Raw genomic sequence first — 14,002 nt, 5'->3', positions numbered from 1 at the left:
TCTGATATCATTGCCATTTTATTTTTGCTTAGCGAGTTCAAAGTTATCCAGCCTGCTAATGACGAATAAAAAAAATGCGCCCGTGATTGGATGGAGTTAAAATTGAAAAATTACACTTCTGTGTGTCTGTTTTGCGAGCGTGACCTTCTTCGAGTTGTATTTCGGTTTCTATGCTCCATATAGAGCTTCTTTACGAACTAAGATATAATAGTTGAGTTAGTATGTTTCTTTAGATACCACTTTGTGTTTACCACGGCATACCAAATTCCTGCGGCACACCACCTATTATTTTCAAGGCCCATTCAATTTGTCATACGCATTGGTTGGTGAACATTGCCAAATTCACCGGGTTGCTCGGCCGGTATGCTTGCGTGTGTATCGAACCAAGTTACCAATTGATCGCTATTTGCACCGGTTCGGCCTCAGATCCTTTGAAGTTGATACGAATCACGGCCGGCGGCATTAGCTTTGGTGGCTGCAAAAAATATATTTCTGTCTTCGCTGTCGTGTTATTATTAGAACGCGCAATGATTGTATTCGAATCAAAGTTCAACAACCTGCAGCCACGCGACCTAAATCGCCTAATCTACAGCAGCACCATTGCTGTGGCAGAGACTGACCACGGCAATTTGGTTTCGCAGTCATTTAGTCAGTTTTTGACTATGTCATTCGAAATAAAACTAGTGCCCATTCCTGTTGTACCCTTTTCTCAATAGAAAACCATCGTCCTACCGAGGGTACAACAAATGCTACGTGGGTGGACCGAAAGCGACGCCGGTGTCCACGGTCTATCCATTCACGTTTGTTGGTACACTATGAATGAATGGATGAATGGCTTGAATGAGGTGGATGACAGAGTTGTAAATTGTCAGCGTGGCACATTGGAGATAAATATAGCCGATATCTAACGACCTTTTCGGATGATTATATTTTCTCCCCGTTTACCGTGGCAAAAGATCCACTTTTAGATTAGGCACAAGATCGGGTGTTTTGTGAGATTTTTATGCTTATTTCGGCGATTATAACAGCTTTAACCGAAGCGACAGCACTACCGCTTGGCAACACTGTCTGCCCCGTCGAAAATTTATTTGACATGTTGTCCATATAAGATTACGAACTGTCTGCTACCGAATCCGTTTAACGCTTCGGTTCGATCGGCGGAAAATATTGTCGATGTTTCTTGTTTGAAAAAAAAAAAAAATGACGGTGTTCGCATGGACCTGCACTGCAAGCAAGGTGCGGGTGGTGTCGTAAAGAGCTGTATTTATTGTGTCGACTTCCAATCAGCGTGTGCTTCGGTGAATTGCCCCACAGCCGTTGGGTTAGTTGCTTATATGCAACATCAAGGAAATAAATTGACGATTTAGACCCAATGGTTGGTTGGTTGGTGGGACGAAATCTCGCAGGTGATGGAGATGTCTGATCGGTTTCGATCCTTGAAGGTGTAGCGATACTTTGTACTGTTGCCTGTTGCAATCTTAATCCGTGTATAATGTACAGCTGCTGCTTTCCTACCAAATACGCGTGGGAATCTGAATAGACACACGCTGCAAGTCGACGCGATTATTCCCGACACACACTCCGTTCGAGAGTTCGAGTGGCTTCCAACCTATAATGCGTATACCAGCATCAAGTGGAGGCAGGCACTGTTAGGAAGTATAATCCAGCTTCGCTGCCTGTGATCGACTCTCGCGAAAGGGCGGTGCTCGTTAACTAAAAATAGAGATCTGCTACTATCGCGCGAATACACTCTCACTGTTTCCCCGGTGCTTCTTGATTTTCGAGGCCAAAATGACTTCGTTAGCTATTGAGCTTGTCCTCCTTAATCAACTAATAGACAAGTCTCAAACAGCACATATAATTACGACCGGTTCAAATATTTGTTTGTTGTTAAAATTTTTAACATTAATCGCTTATTTTAAGTGAGAGTTTATGATACTGCTACAGTCATATCTCGATATATCGTAATTTCGATACAACAATTGCGAAACAAGTATAAATCCTTGCGACAAAAAACGCATGAAAAATAAAAAAAAGAGATATGAAAATGCATAAGAAAGGTTAAACCTGGTTTGACTATAAATGATTCTATGAACTTTTGATGAATTTGAAAGCTTTTAAAATGATTTTCTTCCTACGCAACGTAAAATAACGTTATTTCGTTATTTTGTGCGAGTTCGTCCTTAAAAGGACGGTTGGGTTCAGTTTTCACAAAACTGGGAACATGCCTGTGTATCGACGGTGTTCCCACACAGGGAGGGGGTTTCCAAATCTAGCACAGTGGAAAAATGCTGTTTACTCTGTTGCTCCGTCCGCAAGAGAATGCATGCACCTTCACCTTCGAAATCGCCGCCTGCTGTAGCTCTGCTCTGCAGTAAATTAAACTTTTGCAACAGTAATCGGATATATCGTTGTCTCTACTGCTGCTACCCGTTGCTACTTAGTTAGGATCGTCCGTGTGGCCATCCACTAGTAAACTGATTAGTTAGAGCAGAAGCAGGCTCTCATATAGTCCGAAGAATGCACTCTCGGTTAATGAGGCATTATATACTGTCGATCGTGTTAGGAAAAGTCAACCAGATGTTGGCACTGTTTGTTTTATTCAAGGTTTAACTATGCGTTTTAGTGTCGTATGGGGGCAGATAACAGAATAGATGCTAATCGCATATGTGTGCTATCTACGACAATGAGAATAAGGCACACACTAAAAACTTGACAGCCGACCGATTTTGATTGCCAACACCCCCGTTTGTGTGTTGCCAAAATACGGCAGCTTTTCGCTTAGGGAAGTGCCGAACAATGTAGACCCCGCTCATACTGCCGCTACCGCACAACCGTAGCTTTTCACAAGAGGAAGTATTGCCGCTGTACTACCGGTATCGCAAAAAGGTAACTTTATTAGAGAAACTGGTGCTGCAGCCACCACTGGTGCTAAGTTAGGGCCGTACTAGTGGCCATCCACTAATAAACTGATTGCTGCTGGTACCCCGCTGCAGCCACCACTGCTGCTTGACTAGGACCGTGATAGTGGCCATCCACTAGTAAACTGATTTGTTTGAGTAGAAGCAGGCTGTTATATAGTCCAATTAGTGCCTTCTTGGTTAACTAGGCATAATATTTTGTCAACCGTGTTAGGGAAAGCGAGCAATAAGCGACCAGTCAGAGCCCGAAATTGGCGTTTCAACAAGGCTTGACAATTTTCTATAGTACAATAGTTTGTATAATAAGACAATTGTAATGTCTGCTTTTTGAGAGGTTGCATAGATGATTTTTGAATCGATCGTTATAAGAACTAAAGAAATTGGTTGGGTACTGACTAAGTTTTAAACCAGTGATTTTCAACCTTCTTCAGTTCATGCACCCCCTTTTGATGATTTTTACAAGCTTTTCCCCCCCTATGAGCACCATGAAAGAAAAGCTGGAGTAATTAAAAAATATAAGGCTTTTTAAACTTTAATTTTGACCAGGTTTCAAGCAGGAGCAGGAGAACACCAATACACGGGCATACAATTCAGCATCTCTTGTGAAGGTGTGTGTGACGATTTATCGTTAACAAGCCCATTTGAAAAAAAAATGAAAAAAATGTCGCACCACCGTCAATCACAAAAGCTCATTACATGTGAAATTTTTCCACTCGCAATTCCCCCCCTGCAACGGTTAAATTCCCCCCTAGGGGGGAATTCCCCCCCGGTTGAAAACCGCTGTTTTAAACATTTGAAAGTGTACAATTTTCGTGACGCTCTCGATGTTTTCGGTTATTCAATTTGTATCCCTAAATATGTTGCTGTTAGACGTAATTCTACGTCAAAAACATTGAATGAAAGTCGGTAGTGTAGAATTTCAACTCAACGCTGAAAAGAATATCTTTAAAGTACGTCCCGCGTATAGGGTATAAGGGTTACGAGCATTGTTACGATGTTAGGAGAGCAGTTACACAAAAAATGTCCTAGTTTAAATATTTTTTTCAACTGTCATTTTTGATTTGGCTGAAACTTTGCATAGACGTTTCTGTGGACAAAAAATGTGATTTAGTGCTATTGGTTTTATTTTTTGGAACACGACTCATTTTTGAGAAGCTATATAAAAATGCTATTTCGGGAAGGTATTATTGCTTGCAAATATTTTCAGAGTTTAAACGGTTTCTTTGATCGGTGTGATGTTTTCAACAAAATTGTAGATAATAATTTTGTCTTTCCAAAAAAAATATGCACCCTAAAAATTTTTTTTTAAATTCAAAATAAATTATCTCAAATCTGGCTCATTTTTTAACAATCTGATTTTCGACAAAAGATTACCTAAACACTGCATCCAGTCCGATCATGAAGGAATAAGGAAAAATAAAGCTACATTTTTAAAACAAAAAAAAATCACACGGAATTTCCTTTTTTTTTTGAAGGACAATATTATTATTTATAATTTTGCGTAAGACACTGCCAATCAAACAAACTGTTTTGACTGTAAAAATATCTTTGTTAACTTTGTCCTTCATGAACAAAAAATTTTCATCAATCATTGGTTAAAAAAGTGAAACTTTGACCGCTGTGAGGCATGATTTTCAGAAGTCCGATTGTAAAGGCTTAATTATTCTTCTAGACCTTTGCCAGCGATTTGTAATACATAATTGTCCCGTACGTGTGGAGAAAATAACGACCGGATTCGAGTCTGTTGCTGGATTGATATTATTAAACCAATCCTACAGAAAGCCCGGAGAGAAACAATTTTTTTTCCGATTTTTCAACTTGTTCTTTTCTAGTATTTTAATTCTTGGCTTTAAAAACTATCGCATGTTTTTTGTTACCTACTCATTTGCTGTCATCGTTGTTTTTCCCACGGGAAACAAGGTGCCTACAAGCACTTTTTCTGGCGACGGAGTGTCAGAAAAATATTCTTTTTCAGATTATGCAACAGAAGCCTGCATCGAGCGTATGTCTGTCTGTGGAAATGGAATTTCGTGATTATATCTGGTTCTGGGAAAGAGGCTTTTCCACGATTGAGCAGGAATTTTTCATGGGAATTTTCCGAGAAGACAAAAGTAAACTAAATTCGGAAACTCGATTCCCATTGGCATGAACAACAAGTTGAAGGTTTTTTTCGAATTGACTATTGACTAAAGTACGCAACGGGTTTAAACAGCACGTGCGTTGCACGGTAAGCGGTATCGCTAATGAGGAAAACACCGGTTTCCCAACTTTGGTTTACTCAGAAGATTTTTGGGCAACTGAACTAAATTGTCTATCTAAAAACTGCTTTTGGAAAAATCTGAGATAATCGATGTTTTTAAAATCGCTTTTTGTTTTAATAAAAAAATTCCAGTGCAGGATCTTCAATTCAATTTTTCCAATATTTTCAAATAAAAGTCCAGATAATTTCCTAGAAGTCATCGTTTGACAACTTGTCATTACCGTACTTCTAAGAAGACATGAAAAAGTTTTTGTTAGAAAAACTGTAATTTTTTCCGCTTTTTGAAATGAATTTTTCTCAGTGTTGGAGTTCCTGAGACGGTGCTGCCTGCTCCTCAGTCGAGTGGGCGTGAAATCCTTCTCTTGTAGAACAGAGTTCCAAAAACCAACTTGAAAACAAATACATTTCGCAAGAAGTAATACCTACTTAAGCATAATACGCACGCCATTTAAGTCCAAAACTTGTTACACCTTAGATCTAGTCAGAATAAAAACAATGAAGGCTTCTGTAGTGCAATTCCACAAAAAAAGGGCAACCAATCGACCAATGTTAAATTTGATTTGAAATTATCAATACATTCCCAAAATAGCATTTTTAATAGCTTCTCAAAAATGAGTCGTGTTTCAAAAAATTAAACCAATGGCACAAAATGGCATCCTCTGTCCATAGAAACGTCTGTGCAAAGTTTCAGTCTCATGGTCCTTGGGGAAAGCGAGGAGAAGGATTTTTAGTCCGACACACGTTGTTATGAGACCGAGCTCCCTCTGCATTTCCATAAATGTCACATGAAAGGTATTTGTGTTAGTATGACAGGGTAGGATAAGATCAGGATTCGCCGTGGTAGGCGATGTTATATAATTTCTAATTTCGCGAGTAAAGAAAAAATTTTGAACAATATAGTAATTTGATGGGCGCGACCCTAATGCTGAAACTGGAAAAAATGAATGATTATTGCTTTTGAACCAATCCTGTGAATTTGGGTTTCCCTAGCCCACAACATTTTTTAGGAGACTTAAAATAGTTTTCTCGTAAACACTACGTTTTCACTATGCGACACTTTGACGTGAGTTGACGCGCTAGAGGCACCAAATTTCACAGGAATGGTTCAAAAGCCTTCACTTTTTTGGCAAACTATTTTGAGCTTCTTTAGGGCAGAATTTTTTTCGCTTTTGTCGACCAGTGCAATTTAGTTCAACTGGAAGTAATTCAATGTCTAGTATAGCTCATAATTCCAGCACAGTCTGTGTGGGTTATAAAAAAGCTTAAATATGTATATTCAAGAATCGGACCGAAAATTGTCCAATTATTCCTTAGCGCATCGATTTGGCATTTAATTAAAAACTTTCTCACGTTTTTTTTTCCCGCGATCTCGATTCGCAAAATTATATCACCTTTTAGCGGTAATCCTCCACGGTTCGTATATGTATATTTTTTTTTGTTACCATCGTCGTACAGTAGACCGTGTGGCGACCCATAACCGGGGAGCAAGTTATTCACTGTTGTCATAAATTACATATTACTGTACTGGTAGGTACATGTTACTGCACACAGCCGGTCTGTCAGGCAGTCAGGGATTGTGTCTGAGCAATTCGAATTCGGCACTGCAACGAATGGCATTGCACCCGCGGCATATTTGCATGCTCCTTCACGTCGTACAGTTGCAATACAATGAAGCGATCGTCGTCGATCCCTTCGAGTGCCAGGCCGAGTGACTAGTTGTGTTTTACATCGTTACGTTTTATACTCATATAGTATACCAAACTGACAAGTACAACGCGCCTCCATTCATTGTTGGCGACGGTGTTCATCGACCCCTTCGGCTTCAGATGAACTATTATACGATGTCAAAAAAACGGTGACCTATCTAATAGGACAATAATGCAGTTTGTGTTATCGGAAATTGAACATCGGTCATAAGAAAGATAAATGGGGTACTGCATTATTTTTAACATCACTAACCTGTGTCATGTGGCTATAAATACACTTGCACACAGCGGAAAATAATTTGCGTTAGTTGTTTTTGTTCGGCTTGTTGAGCAGAGTTAACTTAAACCAGTTACCGACAACGCATCGTCTTCAGGTTTGGCAAAATAGTAACACATCGAAAATAAAACAAATGTAACATTGGTACCGAAGCCGGTGATGATGAATAATTATCTACCTAATAAATTTATTTGTTCATATTACAACAAGCCGTTTGGTTAAATTAAGTTTTTAAATACTCCATTGTCTAATTTAAATAAATATGCAAATACGCTGAACGATATTATGGATCCGGCGTAAAAGCGTTCTTAATTTGCAATTCATTTGATCAAGCAGAACCTTCCTGTGTTCGCCCCGGGTTCGGTAATGGAGCTGTCTGGTCGGTTGCTGAACATCGCACAATCCTAATGTGAAATCGTTATTTCATTTTTATTAGCTGCTCTCCAGCTGAATTGAACGATATTGGGTGCTTCCTTCGTGCAGCACAGTAGCATTTTGAACAATTAACCTTGAGTTGGGTATATTTTTGGAAACAGCAGCACTTTCTTCTCCCTGTGGGTTAGCGTTGCTCCCCAAGCTCAAACCTTCCCCGGCACCCCACCGGATGGTGATCATGATGGTGAAGCGGTAGGTGAGCGGCTGGCTGCTACACTGTCGAATTATAATGAGGTCTTGCTCGGTATGATTGGCGATCGGTTGGTAATATTGTTGTCGAGGGCAAACGGCGAAAAATATCCGATGTTTGCTTTTGCTCATTTTCACCGCCCACCACATCATGCTTGCGGGTGGTGTGTATTTTTAGACTGACTGCTTGAAATATTCGAGCCGAATCTGTTCCGGAGTGCGATGCTGATGACACAAGTAGTAGTTTCCTGTAATTTTATGAATGTTGGAATGCAGATGGATGTAGCTTTTCTCTTTCGAAACCAACGGCGCGCCACGCACAATGATTAATTGGTGTCTATTTTCTTTTCTCGTTGCAGGCCTGTATAGATGATAATTTGGATATGGTGGAATTTTTGGTACAGAATGGAGCCGATGTGAACAGGAAAGACAACGAAGGATGGACACCCCTGCACGCCACATCTTCCTGCGGGTTTGTTGTTTGTCATTTTTTTTCTCTGATGAATCGGTGTTGAAATTTGCCGTCAGTTTAGTTCTGTAGATAATTGAAAGCAGAAACATTAACGTTAACTATAACGATAATTCAACTAGAAAGACCACTGCATTTTATTTAGCCTTTCGTTCCATTTGGAATGAGAATGAGTAATACTATTCTAGCAATTTCAAAATCCAGCACTAATGAAATTTTCGGGTAGTTACCCTACAGCTTAAAATGATTGAGATGATGTACAGAAACCAAAAATCGATACCGCGCACTTTTTTATAATTCTGGTTTCTGGAAAAAAATGGCCGAAGTTGGCATTTCCGGAATCTGAAGATACCCATGGGCCAGAAATTGACTCCACACATACCATTTTGAAATCAAGGATGACGACGTCCTTGTTCCGAGAAACAGTCTAAAATGGAATAAGAATAATACCTAGAGGCCAAAAATGGGCCCCACATTCCATTTTGAAACCTAAGGTGGCGACATCCGCTCTATGGAAAACAGGACAAAACAAGCGAATACCACCAAATAAGGGTATTTCCGTAATATGGATGATGCACCAAAATAACTACTTCCGGTTTCTGGAAAACAGCCTATAATGATCAAATACTACCCGAAATGGGTATTCTCGTAATTGGCACAGAAACCAAAAATTAACCCCAAATGCCATTCCGAATATTTTCGGGGCCACTATTCCGAAAAACCGGCTGAAACATGTTTTTCATTTATGTTTGGTTTTTGGATCCATTCGCCTAATTAATTCTCGAGTTATACAAGAATTTGTGTTTCATTTGTATGCGAACCCTCCTCGAGAGGATGGAGTCAAATATCTTAAATACCAATATAGTTCACTTACGTGAAATTAGGAAGACAAATTGAAAATGACAGAAGCGTTAGTCACCTTTTCGACCGCTAGGTGCGCCACTTCTGATTTTGTTCTACACGACATGCGAAATAGAGTAACTTTTGACAATAATATTACCCTAATGGGTACACTGAAAAAAATGCTCATTTTATTGTGAAGTGGACTCGGCCGAATATTTTATAATAGTAACAACGTCAATGTATGAGGCAATCAATAGGTGGTGTTCCACGGTTTGTACGTTTTTCGACCTCCGACAATATTTTGAGTTGTAAAATAGCGACTTCCGGTGACTGGAAAACTGCCGAAAATGACTAAATACCACTTAATATGGGTGTTTTTTTAACCGGAATGACGCTCAGAGGCCAGAAATTGTCGCCAAATGTCAGTTTGAAACCCAAGATGGCGACTTCCGGTTTCTGAAAAACAGCGGCGAATGACCAAATATGGGTATTTCCGCGATTGTTATGATGCACTGAAGCCACAAATCGACCTCAGACAACATTTTGAGTTGTAAAATGGCGACTTTTGGTGACTGGTAAACTGCCGAAAATGACCCAAAAACAACCGAATATGGGTGTTTCTTTAACCAGAATGATGCTCAGAGGCCAGAAATTGTCTCCAAATGCCGTTTTGAAATCCAATATGGCGACTTCCGGTTCCTAAACAACAGTGGCAAAAGACCAAATAACACTCATTATATGTATTTCCGGGATTGTTATGATGCACTAAAGCTACAAATCGACCTCAGACAACATTATGAATTGTAAAATGATGACTTCCGGTGAATGGGAAACTGCCGATTAAACGATGATTGCATCATATTCGTTTCGTTTCCATCACTGCTTGGGATTAGTTTACATTTACACGTCGTGGCCTGATTATTTGAATATTTCTTCTTCGTGCCTCAATAAGCTACATCTATTATATTATCAATATTTAACTCCCGGAATGGCGTTAGTTTTACATACAAACAATATACGCACGAAATCTACAACATATTTTTTCTGTTAAAGTATGAAATTGAGTCAACTAAATCTAAAATTGAGTAAACTCAGTTTCGTGTGTGAGAATGTCACACGCTCACAGAAATTCAACAACAATGCACAGTGGTACAGTAAGGCAATGTAGGCGGACATGAGTTTAGTCTATTTAGTCTATTTTTTATGTGCAAATGAAAATTAGGGTGTTCCTGAAATCGACTAAATAAAAACACTAGCTTTTTTATTTGCAGAAATAAATGTATACATTCATCGGCACAGTTGTAGATCAACTAATTTTAAGCAACTTTCGGTATTTCTTCACAATATTTATACAATATTTGTTCTTTCAAATGGTACCAAAAAATATTATTTATGTTTGCCCTAAACGGAGACATTAATATTTTAAAAGGGAAAACTCTTCATCTGTACAATATATCGACAATGTTTTTTCGTCAAAATTGGCGTATTTTTGATTAAAGTTACCGAAGAAAACTTTGTTTTTAAATTTGAATTGAAAAAATAGAGCGAAAAGACTGTTTTTGGAAACCAAATTTATTGTCTACAAAAAAGTTACTTAGAATTAGTTGATCTACAAGTTTGCCAAAGAATGTTTACAATTATTTATGTAAATAAAAACAAATTAGTTTGTTTTTAGTTCGTTGATTTTAGGACCACCCTAATTTTCATTTGCACATAAATAGAGGACTATGTATAAAAAACAACTTTTTACAAAAACTATGGCTTTAAACCGCAAACCAAAATCGCAACGAAAAGCTTATGTCCGCCTAAAATGCCTTACTGTACCACTGTGCAATGAGTTTAGTTACCTTTTTCACCACAAGAGGGGGTGTTCCCTGTCTGTCTCCACGGAAATATATGGGAAATCCTAGAGTGAACTATATTGTTATTTTAAGATATTTGATGGAGTGGTGTCGAATGACGATTGAAATATTTCTTGCTCCCAAAAACCTCCACAATTTGATTCCATTTGATTGATTAGTTCTCGAGTTGTGCAGAGATTTGTATAGACTCTACCCCCCTCCCCCTTCCCCCTCTTCCAGGGTAGGGTGGGTTGTCGAACCACTATAAAAACATTTCTTGCTCCCAGAAACCTTAACATGTCAAATTTGATTGCATTTGCTTGATTAATACTCGAGTTATGCAAAAATTTGCGTTTTATTTGTATAGAAACTCTCCATTCTAGAAGAGTGCGGGATGTCGAACCACCATTGAAGTATTTCTTGCTCCCAAAAACCAAGTTTGGTTTCATTTGCTTAATTGGTTCTTAAGTTTCGCAGAAATTTGTATAGACCCCCCCTCTTATTGAGTAGAGAGGGGTTTCATATCATCATAGAAACATACACTGTTCTCAAAAACAGCTATAGGTAGAATTTGGCTCCATTGACTGGATTAGTTCTCGAGTTATGCAAAAATTTATGTTTAATTTGTATGGGAACCCTCTTTTCTGCTGGAGGGAGGGGTAGTAATCTACCATAGAAATTTTTTTTGCTTCCGTGAGCCACAACATGCCAAATTTGGTTCCAATTTTCTTGATTAAATCTCAAGTTATACTGATATTTGTTTTACTTTCGTCTCCCTGCTAGAGCAGGGAGGGGTGTCAAACTGCCATACGAATATTTCTTGCTTCTTAAAATATTCACATACCAAATTTGGTTCAATTAGCTTGATTAGTTTTCGAGTTATGCAGGAATTCGAGTTTCATTTGTATGGGATCCCTCCCTTCCTGAGGAGGGAGGGGTCTCTAACTATCATAAGAACCTTCCCGGCCTCAGAAAGCTCTACATACTAATTTGCACACCGATTAGTTCAGTCTTTTCCCCGTCTATATGGATCAGACAGACTTACTTCAGCAGCCTAGAGCCGTGGTTGCTCGTGCCGTATCAAGAATTTTCGTCCATTCTACTCTGTCCTGGGCTATAATATTCTAAACGTCTCGATATTCGCAGATCCGCTTCAACCTGGTCAAGCCAGCTAGCACGTTGGGCCCCTCTATTCCTGGTGCCGATTTTACCGCACTGTCGTCCGGCATCCTCGCGACATGCTCGGCTCATCGCAGCCTCCCGACCTTCATCAGGTGCACAATGGGAATCTTTCCAAGTAGTGCCTGCAGCTCGTGGTTCATACGCGTACGCCACTCTCCGCTTTCAGTTTGTACTCCAAAAAATATTGTCCGCAACACTTTCCGTTTAAATACGACCAGTTCGCGTATGTCCTCCGTAAGCAGCGTAACGGTTTCGAGTCCATAGAGAACTTAGGGTCTAATTAAGTTTTTGTACATCGTCAGTTTTGTGCGGCGGTGTATGCTCCTGGATCGAAGCGTCCTGCGAGGGCAAAGTAGGCACGATTTCCAGCTTGAATACGTCGTTGGACCTCCTTACTTGTGTTACTGTCGGCGGTTACCAGAGATCCCAAGTATACGAAATCCTCTACCACTTAGAGTTTGTCAACGTCCAAGATCACCGTCCGTGGGAGGCGAATGTTGGATTCTTTCAAGCCTCTTCCTTTCATATAACTGGTTTTCGACGCATTTATTTCTAGTCCAAATCTTCTAGCTTCCACTGTTAGTCTTGCGTAGATTGCCTCCGCCGTCGCTGAGTTTCTCGTAATAATGTCCAGGTCGTCTGCGAAGCCTATGAGTTGACTACCTTTGCTGAAAATCGTGCTTCTCGTTTCGATGCCTCTTCGTCGGATTACATCCTCAAGGGCAATGTTGAACAACGTCTAGGATAATCCATCTCCTTTTTTCAACCCTCTGTGCGCTTCGAAGGGATTCGAGAGTATCCCCAACACGGATCAAAGGATCTTAAAGCTCTTTGAGGGTGATTTAACGAGTCATCTAGGTATTCTAAAAACTATTCGTATCAATCCCCTAGTGATCAACAATGAAAACCGGATGGAGAAAAGATACAATTTTGAAAGACGATTTCGAATGTTTGAACCTGAGCGTGATGTTTGGGAACGCGGTGCTCCTGATCTCCGCCCAGGATCAATCCTTTTCTACACAAATGGTTCAAAAATGAACAATTGCGTGGAAGCAGGAGTAACTGGCCCAGGAATAGACCTGTCAGTTCCAATGAGCCAATGGCCAACTGTCTTCCAAGCTGAAGTCCTAGCAATACTAGAATGTTCTGAAATATACCTACGCAGAAAATACAGACGCTAAAACATTTGCATGATGTCCGACGTTAAAGTGGAATCCAACTCGACAAACACCTTCATCGGTAGGCAGTCGAAGCGTTTCATCACACCGAACGTTTCTATGACTCGTAAAATACTGGATCTTTCAAAAAAAAGATCTAAGCACGTATACTGGTTTAATAACAGGGCATTGTCCGAGCCGTTATCATTTGGGGGTTATGAAAAAACTTCGAGATGATACATGTCGAGTATGTGGCATGGAAAAAGAAGACTCGGAACATCTGTTATGCCGATGTCCGACAATTTTTCTCAAAAGATATAAGTTCTTCGAGAGAGGTCTTCTGGAACCCTCTGAAATCTGGAGAACAAATCCCAGTACGGTTGTGCGCTTCATACGAAGTATAATACCGGACTGGACTGATGCTTTTGGCCAGACTGTAACGACCACTTCCAATAGTGATACGTTATCCTGACTTAGCAAAATTAAAAAGGGGGAATTTGTCACAAAATATCAAAAAATTGGTCGCAGTGACGAAAATACCTAACACGGAAAAAAAATCCCCAACACGCACACGCAACACATCACTGGGTCTAAGGTAGCTTTGTTAAGTCATGTCAGTTTATCAGTAACATACGCTGCCTTGAAGTCCACGAAAACATGTTGTGTGGGCACGTTGTACTCCCGGCATTTCTGTAGGATCTGCCGGAGGGTGAAAATTTGAT

The 14,002-nt window shown here is 39.8% G+C and overlaps 1 protein-coding gene across 16 annotated transcripts in view; it reads left to right on the top strand.

The window, feature by feature from the left end:
* The window catches only part of LOC129726060 (protein phosphatase 1 regulatory subunit 12A-like), a 125,063-nt gene that overhangs the window by 60,578 nt on the left and 50,483 nt on the right, over positions 1-14,002 (top strand). For all 16 annotated transcript variants that reach the window (XM_055682636.1, XM_055682633.1, XM_055682645.1 and 13 more), the window contains exon 3: positions 8,148-8,260. In XM_055682636.1, the coding sequence (XP_055538611.1) occupies positions 8,148-8,260 (113 nt within the window). The remainder of the gene's footprint in view (positions 1-8,147; positions 8,261-14,002) is intronic.

Source organism: Wyeomyia smithii, chromosome 2 (assembly GCF_029784165.1).
Source record: "Wyeomyia smithii strain HCP4-BCI-WySm-NY-G18 chromosome 2, ASM2978416v1, whole genome shotgun sequence".
Taxonomy (NCBI): Eukaryota; Metazoa; Arthropoda; class Insecta; order Diptera; family Culicidae; genus Wyeomyia; species Wyeomyia smithii.
The sequence above is the reverse complement of the archived record's forward strand: the minus strand, read 5'-3'. Positions and strand labels throughout refer to the sequence as shown.